The sequence below is a fragment of the Mastigoproctus giganteus genome, chromosome 4 (genome assembly GCF_048544385.1).
Source record: "Mastigoproctus giganteus isolate SK-2022 chromosome 4, ASM4854438v1, whole genome shotgun sequence".
NCBI lineage: Eukaryota > Metazoa > Arthropoda > Arachnida > Uropygi > Thelyphonidae > Mastigoproctus > Mastigoproctus giganteus.
Window position 1 is genome coordinate 198,178,680 of NC_143578.1, and position 18,384 is coordinate 198,197,063.

At 37.6% G+C, this 18,384-nt stretch overlaps 1 protein-coding gene across 1 annotated transcript in view; it reads right to left on the reverse strand.

Annotated features, from left to right (window-relative positions):
* Positions 1 to 1,167: 1,167 nt before the first annotated feature.
* The window catches only part of LOC150087314 (E3 ubiquitin-protein ligase LRSAM1-like), a 149,941-nt gene continuing 132,724 nt past the window's right edge, over positions 1,168 to 18,384 (reverse strand). The window contains exons 5-6 of the mRNA XM_090372444.1: positions 15,125 to 15,199; positions 1,168 to 1,281 (exon numbers count right to left, since the gene is read on the reverse strand). Coding sequence (XP_090228570.1) covers positions 1,168 to 1,281; positions 15,125 to 15,199 — 189 coding nt within the window. The remainder of the gene's footprint in view (positions 1,282 to 15,124; positions 15,200 to 18,384) is intronic.

The following is an 18,384-nucleotide window of genomic DNA, read 5'->3' on the forward strand; positions in this document are numbered from 1 at the left end:
CTTAGGTTCATAATCTGAAAAAGTGGAAGGATCCCATCAGAATTCAGCATGCTCAACCCATTCAAGAGATGAGCACGCTGAGCACATTTAGTAGTAGTAGTGGCATGTGATGCAAGAAAGCAAGTGTATGAGCTTATGCAGCATCAGCCAAAAAAAATGACAAAACAATCCCCTCTAAATGTTTGTCCAGTTCCTCCTTAAATTTATTTAACCTATCAACTTCCACAACAACAGATGGAAGTTTGTTCCAGCAATTAACCACCCACTAGCTAAAGGCAAATTTCCGCACATCTATTCTACATCTGTCCTTCCTCAATTTCAATTTATGCCCCCTAAGGTTCGTAATCTGAACAAGTGGAAGAATCCCATCAGTGGAAGAATCCCAATCAGCTTGCTCAACCCATTCAAGGCCTTATACACCTCAATCAGATCAGATCACCTCGCAGGTGCCTAGTCTCCAGCTGCTGTAATTTGCAGAACTCTCTCCTGGTAAGAGGATCCCTTCATTCCTCTCACCAATCTTGTTGCTCTTCTCTGTACACGTTCAAGCAAATCTACATCCTTCCTAAAATGAGGCTTTCTAAACCACACTGAGTCAAAAAAATGAATTCTGTTCTAAAATCTGACAAATTGGCTACACCCTTAACAATCATTTTGAAGCTACAGCTTCTCACTTTCTTGACTAGATCTGGGTAATCTTTCTCTGCAGATCAACAACCATCAAAATTGTCAAAATACAGCAGAACAAAGCAGAAGGACTAAGAGGTGAATTTATTACTTTTCTGTCCTCAAGAGATTTTATCCATCTGTCTTCTGGTACTACACCTTTTTTAACTGAAACTGAATGATAAAAATTGCTTGACTTGATTCTTGAATGGGAGGGGGGTCGCTGTTAGCAAAGCAAGAATCAAGTGGAAACATTTTTGGCAACCATGAACTTATCTGCCTAACTCTGTAATTTCACTGCCTTGTGCATTAAAACATGTAAAAAAATAAATGCCTAACTGAATTTTGTTATAATCTAATAAAAGGTTTAGAATTTATTTCCATTTTTATATTTTTTTGTACTCACTCTGGAGTAATTCACAATGCTGTCTGTAATAATTTTTGTCTCAGTTTCTCTAAATATTTTTAAAAACTCTAGTTTTTGAAAACAATATAAATTTCTTAAACTTTTTCATTTGTAACATTAGTAATTAAAACATTAAATACCTTTAAATTCACTAAAAATCCTATCCCTTCAGGCAGAGTTGTAAATTTATTGGAGTGTAAATCAAGTACCTATAAAGACAAAATACATCTGCTCGTAAATGAATAAAGTTATGTATAATGAATTTATAAAATTCAAACAACAAGGATGAATATCAGATATAATCTGAATAATTAGGACACCTCAGATCTGGCAACCTCAGGTGAGACCAGTTCTGGTTTTCATAATTTTCCAGAAACTGCATAATATATAAATATTGATTCAAATATAAATTAAAAATACAATTGTAATTGGCATAACTGTGATTTAAATGCAATAAAGAAGCATAAAATACACACAGATACACAAAAATACATTTATTAATATACTAAGAAATAATTGATACGCTATATAAAAGCAGAAATGAAGGAAATTGATGTCTATTTAATTTTAAAAATATATAAAAATACAGTGCAACCACAATATAATGTGAGTGTCAGACGACAACTTTAATATCTGCATTAAGTGAAGCATGTTATAGCCAAAAACATTTTTACCAATTTTTTCAGAGTTTTTTTTAACATAAATACACTTTACTCAGTAAATAAATATTTTATTTACTAATGTTTTATGACATACATACTAAAAGACAAAGTATTAAAGGTTATATTATACTCATTAATGATGAAATCATTACATCATTCACATTCTACTAATACACAATGCTGTTATGGAATTATATTTTAAGCATCTTTTCTGAAATAGCCATATAATTTAGTTTGACAGAAATAATGACAACATTTTTTCAGTACTAATTTTAATAATGGTCATATGCAATAAATGAAGATACAGTATTTGCTATCATTCCGATGTTCTAACCTGTCAGTGCATGGCTTATTACAAGGTCAGTGTTTCTTAGCTCCATCCTCTAATGAAATTTTAGTGTTAATAATAAAAGAACAGTCATTGTATTCCATATGATCAAGAAGGCCAAGAGTTTATCTCCTTGATGGCTAAATCAGCTTACCAAAAAGTGAAAAGGTAATTTACTTTTATTTATTTTTGATTGATCTTAAATCTAACTCTCTGTGCTGTATTATTCAGTTTTTGCCTGCTGAATGACAAAAATCATAGCTGGTCAGTCAAATCTTCCACCAAAATCAAAGCTACGTGCTACACTTTCTTCTGTTTGCCCACAGGTTTGCAGTCAGTCCTGCTTGAAGTGAAAGGTTAAATTTAAGACTGTGCTCATGAAGTTGGAAAAAGAACAGACCATTTATTGCCTTTAATTCAGCTTGGGTTGTCGGCACAATTTCCTTTGGTCACTGACCCACTTGCAATTCCAATTTTCCATATTACATACTCCCGCGATATTTTAATTAAAAAATTTAATTTTTGCATTTGGAGCCACCTTCCCCAATGTCACGCTGCGAACCTGTCTATCTTTAACTAATTACTAAATTTCTAAGTTAAATTCTGGGTAACCTCAGAATTATGATCCTTCCCCCCCACCAAACCCCTACTCATCCCCCACTGTGACTGATAGTGACACCAAGTCTGCGGAATCCGAAATGATGGATGCAATACATAAAGCAAATCAAGTCTTGTTTCAACTGGGAAGTGCAGACAAGCATACTCCGACCTCAACTAAATGATGCATTTGGACTAGATTGCACTCAGGTACTGAATCACCCCCCCCCTCTTGGTGGTGGAATAAATCATTGTTGATGACACCTAACAACTTATCCTACAGAGAACATTTATTGCTGATGGCAATCCTGTATCTCAGATAATGTAAATTAGATCTGGAGGATTTTGTTGCTAAACTGACGAATCATATCATGTCTGCAGCTAGGAATAAAGTCATCTTATTCTTAAAATCATCTAGAAATAAAATGACTTTCTTATTAAGCCTCCACGTGGATAATGAACACTTTAGAGTACAAACTGACATCCTTGTGGAAGAAAAGAAGGATAACCATTCCCTTTCTTATGACGAAGCACTGAGGGAATCCCCTCTGCATGAGAAACCTGTTCATACTACTATAAAGAAACTACCTACCAGAGAAACCAATCTTGTGGTCATCAGACCCACAAATGAAAACAAGCTGGAATCCAGGGCAATGAGAGTTAACTGTTATGAATAAACTCAAGGCTAATAGGAAAAATATAATAATTAAAAGTGTAAGAAAGACCAGGCTACCTAGAATAATCATTGAAACAACAACTAGGGAGAAAGCTACCAAGATTATGAATAACCCATAGGTCTTGAACATAGGACTTCAAGTTGAAGCTCCATATAAAAAGGGCCCATCCATGATCCTGTTTGATGTCGACAAGATCTCCCCTGAAGACCATTTGGAGGAAATCTACTGGCGTAACCTCAGGGCTATGCTAACCAGAGGGGACCTCACCAAGGAACTTTTACCTAAATATTCAACCAAATCAAAGTCTACCATTACTTTCAACTGGATATTTGAAATGTCTCCAAGTGTTTCACAGCACAAGACAGAGTTTATGTGGGATGGAATGCTCACTGATTCAGGGAAAGCTTTCCCACTCCAAAGTTTTTCAAATGCCCCAGGTTTGGGCATGCTTCACATGTGCATGGTTGTATCTGTGCAAAGCCAGATACAACCTGTGGGTACTATGTGCAGGAAGGCACTATGGCGTTGAGTTCCAGGAATGCCCTAACAAAAACCAAGACCCTGTATGCTCAAATTGTAAATTAGTCAAGCTCAAATTGGCTGAAATTGGCGTGAACCTCCAGCTGAAAATCAATTATGGCTCTACACCATAAACAAGCCACACACCAACTCAAACTTATTGCAGAAGAGAGAAAGATATTGATGTGCTTATGCTACAGGAACTTTATACTCACTCTTCCAGGATGCAGGGCTACCTGAGCAACTACAATGTCAGTGAATATCAAAATCAGTGGTTTTCAACAGGGGTGCCACAACGGCATTCCAAGGGTGACACGTAATTTTGGTTTCAGTTATTTAAACTTTTTTTTTTTTTCTTTTTTAAATTTATGTTTATTTCATTATAAAAAGGTGTACGGTATCTTTTTAATTTTGTGGTGATCTATAATTGATGTTTACTTAGTACAATAAAATATAAAGAATAAAAAAAAGAAAAAAATAGAGAAAATACTATATAAAGAATAAAATTATTATATATATATATGTATATATATATATATAAGTGTCACCGATGAAAGTAAAATAAAATAAAATAAAAATAAAAATAAATATAGATGGAGAAGTTATTAAACACAAAATGCCGACCTAGTTGAAGAAAAAAAGAAAAAAAGAATGTTAAGAACCTATATAAAATTAAGTAGAATTAAATCTGAATTAATGCCAAATTAACAGGCCAATCATATGTACAAAAGCTGAAAGAAAAAGAGGGGAGGGTAATAGAGATAAAAATTAAATCACATACTGTTTTTCCTGTTTTTCCTTTTTTTCCACTTCTTTGTTTTCATATTTCATATATATATATATGACTAAAAAATGAATAGTAGCAAATGCTTAGAAAACGGTACTCACCTTGTATAAATCTGCAATAAAATTTTTTTGGTAGATGGTTGTTGTTTGTTTGTTTGTTTTCTTATTTGGAGCATTAGCAACTAAGGCCATATTGCTCCGGGAATATGCGGTGGTCATTCCCTTGATCTTTTCGCATCCTCCGTATTTGGTGGTGACGGGCTCGAACTTCGGTCTAATCAAGAAGCGTGTGCTACGCACTGCTGCTCCTTCCCACCTGGCTACGGAGGCGCCTGGTAGATGGTGGTTAAATTTAGGTTGGAAGAAGCATTAAAAAGAACTAAGGCGGGGAAATGGGGTGAAAATATTTTAAACAGATTTTAAAATGAGTGCAAGGAAGTAGAAATGCAGATCTCCAATCCTTGGTTGTCGTAAAGAGGTTAAAAAACGTAAATGAAAAAGGGAGAGAAGACCGGTGGTGCCAATAGTTGTTACGAGGGACTTTCGTGAGTAAACCATCATCAGTTGGCAAATGGAAGAGAAGTGAGTGCGTGTTGTACTTAAAGTTTATCTAAACTCCCACGATGCTCTTTTTCACACGTGGGAACTTTAGCCGCGAGAGGTTCCAAGCCGGTGAAAGGTTGAAGGGAAGTTTAGCGTTAATAATGTTGAGATCAGAATGGTGTCGGTACCATTCGATGGTGAGGGCTTCGTATTGAAGAATTCTGTAGCTCGATCTAAGTTTAATAATAGTGATGGCAGAGTCAACAAGGGGGGGGGGTGTGGTTGTGGGTTTGAGCATGGGTTGTTAACTCAGTGCAGGATTGACTTGTCTTGAAACTGTTGAAGTGGTAGTATGCATGGGTATTGGAAGATGTGGAGGAACCGAATTTGGTGGTAGTGCTGCCGATGTAACAGGTGTCACAGTTCGGTTGGCATTTTATGAGATATATTAAGTTATTGAGATCATTGATGGGATATTTGTGTGTATCTTTGTAAGAATTAAATAGGGAACCTAGTTTGACACGTGGGAACTTTAGCCGCGAGAGGTTCCAAGCCGGTGAAAGGTTGAAGGGAAGTTTAGCGTTAATAATGTTGAGATCAGAATGGTGTCGGTACCATTCGATGGTGAGGGCTTCATATTGAAGAATTCTGTAGCTCGATCTAAGTTTAATAATAGTGATGGCAGAGTCAACAAGGGGGGTGCGGTTGTAGGTTTGAGCTTGGGTTGTTAACTCAGTGCAGGATTGACTTGTCTTGAAACTGTTGAAGTGGTAGTATGCGCGGGTATTGGAAGTTGTGGAGGAACCGAATTTGGTGGTAGTGCTGCCGATGTAACAGGTGTCGCAGTTCGGTTGGCATTTTATGAGATATATTAAGTTATTGAGATCATTGATGGGATATTTGTGTGTATCTTTGTAAGAATTAAATAGGGAACCTAGTTTATTGTAAGTGGAGAAGGTGAGGGAGATGTCGGTATCTTTGAATGTATGTCGGAATTGTGCTGCGAGTTCACTATGGTAAGGGAGAACTATGCGGGTATTTGTCTTGTGACTGTGTCTGGTGGGGTTATTAATACTGTTTTTAACGGTGGATATTGTGTGTTGGATGAGTTGAGGGGGATAGCTCCTGGCTATGAATTTATCAGTAAGGTATTGAAGTTTTGAAGTTCATTGTGTAGATCGTTTTGTGAAAAGGTGAATTTGATAGCGTTGTAGATTTGGTTGTGTAGGACAGCTTTTTTGGTACTAAGGGGATGATGTGAAGTGAAATGTAGATATTTACCGGTGTACGCCACCATCCAACACATAGCAGAAAAACACACCAAAAAATGGAACACACTAACATCCAAACCCCCCCCCCCCCCAAAAATCTCCACTGTTAACCTCTATTCAAAATCCTTCACCCCTTCCGAACTCTCCGGCCTAGAATTTGGCTTCAATTTTGCCATTAAAGAACAACACTATTCAATAAAAGATTGTATAATCGAACTCCAGTCTAAACTCAATCAACATCCCAATGAGTGGCGACTTATACACCAGTCTAATAGGATAATAAATTCTAAACTCACATCTCTCCCTAACATAAAAAAACAACAACTCCCAGATTTACAAAGACTAAGCAAAACCCCAAATATCATCATCCAAAAAGCTGACAAAGGAGACACAATCGTTATCCTGGACAAGAACACCTACACAGAAAAAATGGAGTTAATTTTAGCCGACCAAGATACATATACAAATGACAGCAACCACAACATTACAAAACTTAAAAATAAGTTTGACACAATTATCAGAAAACTCAGACAGGACAAAGAAATCAACCTCTTTACATTACAACAGATAGGTATTCGCAACAACATTCTGCCCCACATGTTTGGAATAACCAAGTTACACAAACCTGGCCACCCACTAAGACCTATCGTTTCTTTTAGTAAATCAGCTTTTGCTAATTTATCCACCTTCCTTGTCAAAATTATATCCCCGCTCACTCGATTCTCTACATCCAAATTAATAATACCAACCAAGCATTCCAAAAAATCAGCAACACCACCATATCCGACGAAGACGTATTAGCTTCTTTTGACGTCATATCCCTATACACTAATGTGCATATTCCTTTCACCCTACAAGCATTACGCGTACTTCTAACAGCTGATGACACTTTAACGAAACGTACCTCTCTTTCAGATGACCACATCCTTGAACTTACCACTCTTTTACTAGACGCTAGGTATTTTAGATTCAACAATAAAATTTATAGACAAACATTTGGCTTACCAATGGGTTTAGGCATTTCTGGCCCCCTTTCTGAAATTTATCTCGCCACTATTGAAAACCAAATTTTACAACCTTTCCCCTCTGAAATTAAATTATACATCTGGAACGCCGATGATATCCTAATAATAGGCAACAGAACAACCATAGACAATCTTTTTGTAAAATTCAACACAATACATGACAGGCTAAACCTTACCCTCGAAATCACAACGGACAACCAGATTAATTTTCTTAATCTTACTATTTATACAACAGACACAAATTTAAATACCAAGATTTTCAGAAAAAATACGCACACCGGTAAATATCTACATTTCACCTCACATCATCCCCTTAGTACCAAAAAAGCTGTCCTACACAACCAGATCTACAACGCTATCAAATTCACCTCTTCACAAAACGATCTACACAATGAACTTCAATACCTTACTGATAAATTCATAGCCGGGAGCTATCCCCCTCAACTTATCCAACACACAATATCCACCATTAAAAACAGTATTAATAACCCCACCAGACACAGTCACAAGACAAATACTCGCATAGTTCTCCCTTACCATAGTGAACTCGCAGCACAATTCCGACGTACATTCAAAGATACCGACATCTCCCTCACCTTCTCCACTTACAATAAACTAGGTTCCCTATTTAATTCTTACAAAGATACACACAAATATCCCATCAATGATCTCAATAACTTAATATATCTCATAAAATGCCAACCGAACTGCGACACCTGTTACATCGGCAGCACTACCACCAAATTCGGTTCCTCCACAACTTCCAATACCCGCGCATACTACCACTTCAACAGTTTCAAGACAAGTCAATCCTGCACTGAGTTAACAACCCATGCTCAAACCCACAACCACACCCCCCTTGTTGACTCTGCCATCACTATTATTAAACTTAGATCAAGCTACGGAATTCTTCAATACGAAGCCCTCACCATCGAATGGTACCGACACCATTCTGATCTCAACATTATTAACGCTAAACTTCCCTTCAACCTTTCACCGGCTTGGAACCTCTCGCGGCTAAAGTTCCCACATGTAAAAAAGAGCATCGTGGGAGTTTAGATAAACTTTAAGTACAACGCGCACTCACTTCTCTTCCATTTGCCAACTGATGACGGTTTACTCACGGAAGTCCCTCGTAACAACTATTGGCACCACCGGTCTTCTCTCTTTTTTTCATTTACGTTTTTTAACCTCTTTATGACAACCAAGGATTGGAGATCTGCATTTCTACTTCCTTGCGCTCATTTTAAAATCTGTTTAAAATATTTTCACCCCATTCCCCCGCCTTAGTTCTTTTTAATGCTTCTTCCAACCTAAATTTAACCAACATCTACCAAAAAAAATTTTATTGCAGATTTATACAAGGTGAGTACCATTTTCTAAGCATTTGCTATTCATTTTTTAGTCAGCTTTATCACGTTATTATAAGGTTACTACAATTTCACTATTATATATATATATATATATATATAATTTGTATTATGAATTGGAATTCTATTTATAGCTATATTATTGTAATAACTATCATATAACATATTTTTTTAATATTAGATATATATATATAGAGAGAGAATCAGATCTAACAAGCAGAAAATTGAGTAAAGATGCCACAAAATAAAATAAATTACATAGGGGTGCTGTTATTAAAAAAGATCAAAAGCCACTGATCTAAATGATACCCCATGGGGGGCATGATCACAGTCAGGAACACATGGCTCACGGTTATGTCAATCAACTCACTCTGTACTCCCAACACGCACTGTTGGGAGTACAGAGTGATTCCTCCAAATTTGAGACACTGCATTTTGTTTCCCTACATACTAGACACAATGATATAGTAAATGCTATCTAATATCTGGTTTTGCTCTCACCAGCTAAGGTCCTTGTCTGCATGGATGCCAACTGTTGCTCTGTCCTTTGGCATAGTTCCATCCCAGATAGGATTGGCTCCTATCACAGACAACTGCTCGAGGAGTTCCTCTACACGTCACAATTTTTACATACTTAAACTGCCAGGAAATCTTCCCAAGTTTTCCAGCACACTTTAGGAAAGCACCATCGATGTAACACTAGCCACTTGATCTGTCTCCCCATACTTCCAAGAGTGTCCACGATGCCTGGACCACATCTGATCACAGGGTCATCACTTTCTTGGGTCAGTCTGTGAATCTGGATCCTCCAACCTTATCAAGAATGCCCATTGAAACTTTACTTCCCGAATACAATGATGAGTCCACCAAACACCTCAATGTCTTCAAACAGCAATTTCTCACCAGGAGTATCCTTCAAGCCTCTGACTCTTCACTCAAGAAATGTAAAGCACACGTGAATGCTACTTACCCCATGGTGGTGTGCTGAACTGGAACAACTACACTGGACAATCCAGAGGTCTCGACACATTGAAGGATTTTCAATGTGTCGAGACCTCTCTCTCTCTCTCTATCCAAGTGGAAATCGATGCACTTCTACTAATGGCATCACAACAGCCACACTAAACTCATTAGGACACAGAAGAGTAATTCGCGGCGCACACTGGTCTCAACACTGACCCCTGGGGATCATCTATCATATGATCACGGATAAGCTCCCTGAGGGGGGGGGGGGGATCATCAAAGTATGCTTATTCCCAGTGGCACCATGACAACTACCTGGTCATGGTGCCACTCAGTCAGTGACGAGCATGCATTGTTCCATGATGACAATCAGCCTCTCATCCATGAACAAGATATCTGTACAATCTATATATGAATAACCACACTGGGCTGCAGTTCTCTTATAGAGGAGCTTAATGAGGCCTTGGCCAAAATACATGGTAACAAGTGCCCGGGGCCACACTTAGTAGAGGTTAAGATTTTAAAGAACGTTGCTGCCACCCACCCAAATTACCCTCTCTCATTATACAATAAGTGTCTACAAAAGGTGCCATCCCAGCACAATGGAAAAATGCAAACATCTGCTTGACTCTAAAAAGCCAGAATAAACCTCTACAACTATCTAAATCCTATCATCCCACTGCACTTCTCTCTATCTCTGGGAAACTTTGAGAATCTTCTTTTACCTCACTACTTCCAAGAACCTTTATTTGGCAAAGTAATATGGCTTCAAGACTGGCCACAGTACAATCAACGCCATCAACCCACCTCCTCCACACTGTCTCCACCACTGAAGAAAAACAGATCTTGGCAATCTCTATAGACTTCTGTGGTCCTTTGACCACCTCTGGTGGCCATTTATAATCAGGCATGAAGCCCAACTTCATGCTAACCTCTTCTTCGCAACTACCCTCACAAAAGAAAACCATTTCTGTCACTGCCATCTTTCAAGAAGTCACTAGACTTGTCACCAGAGGATGTCCCAGGGCTCTAATTTGGCCCATTTTTGTGGTCCACTGTGAATGATGAGTTTCTTGCTATGGAATTGGGCCTGGCTGACTGCAGAGCATTTGTAGATAATCTTATTCTGACTTCTAGGTCCTGGCCAACATTAGGATGCCTCTCGAAGATAGAGTTAATGCTGCTGTCTTGCTCCTGTATTAGATATATTAAACACCAATTTACACTCTAAGATGGACAGTAAACCAAAACACCAAAAGGGCAAGGACAACAAAAAGAAAGAAAATGATAATATACAGGCCAGCTGATAATGCAGTACAAATGACTGCAGACTCTGAACCAAAAACTCAGAATCTGCAACCTGCAGTTCATCTCACACAAACAGAGGTAGAAAATGACACCCAATCCAACTTCTGAAGAGGAGGACAACAAGCACGGACTAGCTTCTGACAAAAAAAGGAGAGTTAAGTCTAGATCTAAAACAGAGTCCCTCAACGTGGTCAAACCTCACAATCTGAATTGCCTGACAAGAAACCAACAATCAGTACAAAAAAGAGTCTCTCTAGGCATCTGGCTCTGTCCTGGACCAGATAATTATGGTGAGATTACAACTGGAAAATCTCATGGCTGAGCAGACAGGAAGGGTCACTGCCAGCATTAAGAGGAAAATAATTAGCATTAGCAAAGGCACATGATGCAAGAAAGCAAGCTTATATAGCATCAGCCAAAAAAAAAAAAAAAAAAAAAAACCCTCATTTCACCTATCCACTCGCTCTAAATACAGCCAAATTTTAAAATTCTCCTCTTGGAAAATATGGTAGTAGGATTTAGTAATTACGAGCTATGCACAAGGGAACTGCTGATGTACACTACATGATGGAATACCACATCAGCTTAAATGATGTAAGGAATTGAACTAATAATAATAAAAAATTAAAATAAAACAGAATATTCATACTGTTCCCATTCCCAAAAGGTAATCACAAGGCAGATGGATTGGGCAATGGCAACTGAAGTTTAACATTGACAAATGCAAAATACTGCATATAGGAGCAGAAACCCCAGAGTAAGTACCAACTGTGTTGTGCTACACTCAGGATAGTGGATAATGAAGAAGACCTGGGGATAGTTGTGCAGTCAGATATGAAGTTTTCTGAGTGGTGCAACAGACTGCCAGGCCAGCTGATGCATGGGGTTCTGTTAATGATATAGACGAAATTTGCTAGCAGGGAAGTGATTATACCATTTTATAAGGCAATGGCCACACCTTGCTTAACAAGAAAGACTTCAGGTCTTCAAATTATAGTCTGGAGCCTAGGCACCTACCTATAGGTGAACCTATTCATGAGATCCAATCTTCTGTTATTCCCTGGAATTTAATATTTGTATCTCCCAGGTTTGTGTCTCACCTATAAGAGGAAACAGCTCAATCCCTTCAGTGCCTCATATTGCTCAATCCCTTCAGTGCCTCATACACCTCAAGTAGGTAAAAAAAGTGCAGCCATTATCAACCCACTGCAGGATGGAAGCCTCCTCAATAATTCATGCTGAGGGAAATGGACCATAATCTGCCACGCTGGTCCAGTGTGGGTTGGCAGATCGACTGCATTCAGCAGTCAGGGGCTGGAACCCCGGTATACTCAAAGAGCGTGTGCTACTGCACTCCCGCTCCTGACCACTCGGCTATGGATACCTCCAGTAGATCTCCACCTATCCATTCAAAAGAGGGCAGTTAGATTAATTAATGACTCATCTCTAACAGTCTCTCCACTCTCATAGACGTTCTGTTTCTGCTGCGTGCCTTTCCTATAGATACTTCCATAGGCATTGTTCTTCTGAAAAGGCTTCTATAATTCCCTCTTCCAAAGCAGTCTGAACATGTGCCGCAACCAGTCAATATCCTTCCTTTTACTATCCAATTGACACTCATGGAACCAACTTTTCTAGTTCCGTTTTTTGAAACAACCTTCCCTCACACACATTTCCTGAAAATTACAATCTACAAAAGTTCACATCTATGTCTCTCCACTCTCTGTCTCATAGAAGTTCTGTTTCTGCTGCATGCCTTTTCTACAGATACTTCCATGGGCACTGTTCTGAATTGACTTCTGTAATTCCCACTCTCTCTTCCAAAGCAGTCCAAACACGTGCCGCAACTAGTCAACATAATTTTACCATCCAACTTGAAACTCACAGAACCAACTTTTTGTCTTCCTCATTTTTTCCTTCAACTTCCATTTTCTGGAACAACCTTCCTTCATTTGTATTTCCTGAAAATTACAATCTACAGAAGTTCAGGTCTAATGTAAACAAGTATCTTCTTTCTAATACTTCTCGTGTTTGGGCACAAGAAGTATTAGAACTTACAGCACTTTTTATTCATCACCAATTTAGTTTCCCTTTTCTGACACCTCTCCAGAAGTTTTCTTTTTTTTAAAAGTGCAGCCTCCAGGCCTGAATACAGTAGACTAAATACATCCTAACCATCATCTTATAAAGAGGGATAATAACTTCTTCTTCTTCCCACAAGCAAAGGCTCTAGAAAACACAGACAAGCCAAGTGCCTTCCTAGCCACCTACTTACACTGCTTAGAAAGCTTTATGTCAGATTTAACCATAACATAAAAGTATTTTTTATCGTGAACCACTTTTAGCACCATCCTCCCACCTTATCTGTGACCCAGTATTTCTGGACTCGAATGCATAACCATACATTTAGAAGCATTAAACATTATTGACATCAAAAGTTGCCATTTTTCAGACCACATATGCAATCAATTCTTTTAGAAGTAATATAGCCTGGCTCGAATTGTTAACTAACCTTCCCACCTTCAAATTCAGCAGAATTTAACAACTTAAGTTGGGTATCCTAATCAATATCATTTATGAGAATTATAAACATCAATTCATGAGTGATCCCAACTGCTACACTAGTTCAAGCTGAAGACCGACTGTTTTAACACTGTCACCAATCTCTCAGCCAGCCTGTAATCCAGGGCAATTTCTTACCTGTAAAAAACTCCTAATTCTTACAGTTTGTATATCAGCCTTCCATGGGGGACTTTATCAAAAAATTAACTAAAGTCTAGACAAATGTAATGTCAAAACTGTTATCTGCATCCAATTGTTTAATGATTACATCAAGTAATTTACGAAACTGTTCAGGCATGACCTCCTCCTCAATAAACTTATGCTGAGATCTATTCATACCATTCTTGCCAAGATGGTCCTGAACAGCACACCACATAAGTCAAACTCATTGGCTTATAGTTACCTACCTCCTCTTTAGCACCACTATTGTAAAATGGGAAGACATTATAGCACTTCTCCAGTCTAAGGAAATCTTCTCAAAGTCCAATAATGCTCACATTACCATTCTCAACCATTTAATACACACATATCCAGCCTTTTTAATTACAACTGAATATATACCATCTTCCCTTGAATTATATAATGAATGATTACACACAAGTGCTATTAGAGAAGGTGAAATTTAAGTGAATACCATATTTGAGAAATAAATTCCATTCACCTACTAAGACCAACCATGTTGAGAAAAATTTCCCCGCATAAGTTCTGCAGAGTTCATCAAGACCAGTGTTAACCCACAAGGCTTTCATCATAAAATTCTTTGTGCCATGACCACTTTTTCAACATGGACTTATATTTCATAAGCAATCCAGTTTCATTAAGCTTTAAGTCATTAGTCTCCACACATATTACTAGCACCCAACAGAACCATTAGTAGCTGATAAACTATTTGTTCATCATTTATTGCCCAGTAGTCATACTCTGGTTTTGCATCATCTATCTTTCAGTCAAATTATGTTCTCTGTTTGCCTTACAATTCAGTTCCTGAGTAAGACTGTCTATCACGTGCAGATGTCAAAGCATTCTGAATAGGCTGATCTCTTTCTAGGGAAGGATTTGGGAGACCAGAAAAGCATCACACATTAATTGAATCTCTGAGAAACTTCCAACAAGCAAATTGCTTTAGGGCATCAACTTGCTTCCTCAGAAACCGATTCATTCCATTAAGCATGCCAAGTTTTGAATCAGCTAGCAAAAGCTCAGCGTATATGTGAGAACAAATTCAAGTAAAAAGACCACAACTTGCAAGAGATGCCAAACAATGGCAGTCAGTGCCTGCAATTCTGTGGCATGATACAACTAACTTTTCTAGATAAATACATAATTTTATCTAAATAAAATTTACAATAACAAAATGCCAAATTTGGGATGCCCTACTACATTTATGATCCCACTTGCTTGGGATCATAAATGCTTAATGATAATAAATAAATGCATTTACCTTTAGTAATGAAAGATCTTGTAGAGAACCACCTCCTTTTAATGAAGAAAGATGATTTACTTGTAATAGTAATACCTAGTAGTAAAATAAAATATAGTCACAATAAATATAATATTAAAATACTTCCAGTTATGTTTCTGCTGTTATCTTTTTAAAATAATTGAATAAAATAGAATATGCTTCTATATCTTGAGTCTCATATGTGAAATCAGTATGGTTTGATTAAATAAGTAAAAATTACATAATTTGTACAGTAATAACATAATTTGTCAATACGCTGTGCAAAGTACAGATTATTAACATCAAAAATATAAAATCTAAGGCAGTAATGACAAATAAAATCTAAGGCAGTAAGGGTGCATAAAATCTAAGCAGTGCATCCAGATAACATGGGTGGCCAGTGCAGTGTTGAGTCAGTTTGGTGTGACGCAAACATTAGAAAAACAAAAATGAGGATAGGAGTGTGTTACAGGATGGATGACTGTAGTAAATACAATGGACAACTGTACAAAGAAATAGAGTGGACCAGTTTTTGTTTGTGGATTTATTGATTGACTGTTTTCTACAGCAGCAGCATGTTAGAGAAGCAACGAGAGAGAGAGAGAGAGAGAGAGAGAGAGAGAGAGAGAGAGAGAGAGAGAGAGAGAGAGAGAGAGAGAGAGAGAGAGAGCAAAACTCTTGATCTGATTATCAGCAGTGATTCTTCATGCATTAAGAATCTGCACATAAATGGTCCACTAGTTCACAGTGATCACAGTGTATTGATGTGGGATTTACTTAAAGATGTAACTATCTTCAAGCATAAAGGGAAGGGTTTTGATTTCGTAAAGGAGAATACAGGTGCCTCAGAGAGTTTCTAAATTCTGTACAGTGGAACCAATTAATGATGTTACCAACAACAAATTCTAGGTAGGAAGCATTCAGGGAAATAATCACAGAAGCTACTAGGCTTTTCATACCAACTAAGAAATACAATTCAAGGTTTAGACCTAAATGGATATCGGTAGAACTGAATAGATCTGTGTGGCAGAGACGAAAAAAAGCATGGGATGCATATAAATTATCAGGTGCTACAAAAGCCTTTCATAGATATAAACTAGTCTGCAATCAAGTCACAAGATAAATTAGGCAACCCAAGGCAGATTACAAGAAGTCTCTAAAAAAGAAAGCCAAAAAAAGCAGCAAAGACTTCTTTATTTATATTAAGAGTAAAATGCAAGAAAGAAGAGGTATTTTGCATCTAAATTCACACATGGGGAATTCTTTAGAGAGGGGAATGGCAGAAGTTTATCAAACTTCAACAGGAAGCTAAATGAGTTTGTATTAACTGAAAGGGAAGGGGAAAAGAAATTGTTGAAGTTATCTACAAGAAAGGCACCTGTGGTAAATGGGATCTGACAAATTATATTAAAGAGAGCAGCAAAGGAGGTAAGCAAACCCTTAGCCATAATTATGAGAGAATCTTTGGATTCATGAAAATCCCTGTGGACTGAAGATTGCGAATGTATCCTCAATTCTTAAAGGGGCATTCACAGGGTGACAAAAGTAATTACAGACCTGTTAACTAAACTTCAATTTCAGGGGAAAAAATGGTAACAGTGGTTAAAAAAGTAATGCAGGACCATCTAGACAAGACTGCAGTCATACTTCAGAAACAGCATGGGTTTTTTTATGGGGAAATCTTGTTTGACCAATTTTACTGGATATTTTGATGTGGTCACAAAGGAAATGGGTGCAAAAAATAATTTTTACATCATATACTTAGATTTCAGGAAAGATACTGTTGCACATAAAAGACTGCTGTACGAATTGGATCAGTATGGCATTAAGGGAAAGTTACTGCTATGCATAAAGGGATGGTTGAGTGAGAGAAGATAAAAAGAGTTGTTATCAATGGACACTGCTCTTCGTGGACTAATGTTATCAGTGGAGTGCCCCAGGGTTTGGTGGTGGGCCAATTGTTGTTTTCAGTATTTATTAATGATTGATGAGGGTATATATCAGGTTAATGTCTAAGTTTACTGATGATATGAAGGTTGGCAGGGTGATTAATGACAGTAATGATGGTATGCTGCTGCATCTAGAAAAATTAACTGGTTGGACTGAGAAATAGCAATTGCATTTAACACTGACAAATGTAGGGAAACTGACAAATACCGAAAATTGATAAATACCATCATTAATTCACAAATACAGCATATGGGCAGCATTAATCTCAGATTAACTTATCAACTATCTAGTATTACACTCATGAAAAGGGAAAATGTCCTGGGGGTAATGTGCAGTCACATAAGGAAGTGATTATACCATTGTATAAGACAATGTTCAGACCATACCTTGAGTACTGCACAGAGGTTTGGAGGCCTCATTTTAAGAAAGATATAGAGCTGCTGAAGCAGGTACAGAGAACAGCAACAAGACTGGCAAGAGGAACAAAGAGGATGCTATTACCAAGAAAGGCTTCAGTTCTGCAAATTGCAGCATATGGAGACTAGGCATCTGCAAGGTGATCTGATTAATGTGTTTAAGGCTCTGAATGGATTGAGCATGCTCAATGCTCACTCTATACAAACGAGGGGGCATAAATCCAAACTGACAAAGGATGGTTGCAGAATAGATGTACAGAAGTTTGCCTTTTGCCAATGGGTTGGTTGATTTTTGGAACAAACTTCCATTTGATATTGTGGAAGTGGACAGCTTGAATAAATTGAAGGAAGAACTAGACAAACTATTGGAGAGGATAGATAAGTGAAATTGTTTTTTTTTATTTTTTTTTTTTCATTGATGCTATATAAGCTTGATTTCTTGCATCATTTGCCACCATTAATACTAATACTAATCTTTTCATCAACATTGGTGAAATGAAAAATTGAGAGTTAAAACTAAGAACTGCAATAGGTGGCTTGTAAACAGAATGCTAAGTTGATGCGGCAGTCTGCATAAGAAATAACTGGTATTTAGCATTAGCAGGGCATATGATGCAAGAAAGCAAACTTATATAGCATCAGCCAAAAAAAAAAAACAAAAACAACACTTCCCATTTCACCCATCCATTCACTCCAAATGTTTGTCAAGCCCTGCCTTGAACTTATTTAAGTTGCTGACCTCCACTACAACAGATGGAAGTTTGTTCCAACTGTCAACCACCCGCTGGCTAAATGCAAATTTCCGCACATCTATTCTACAATTGTCTTTCCTCAATTTGAATTTATGCCCCCTCAGGTGAGTAATCTGAGCAAGAGAAACAATCCCATTAGCAC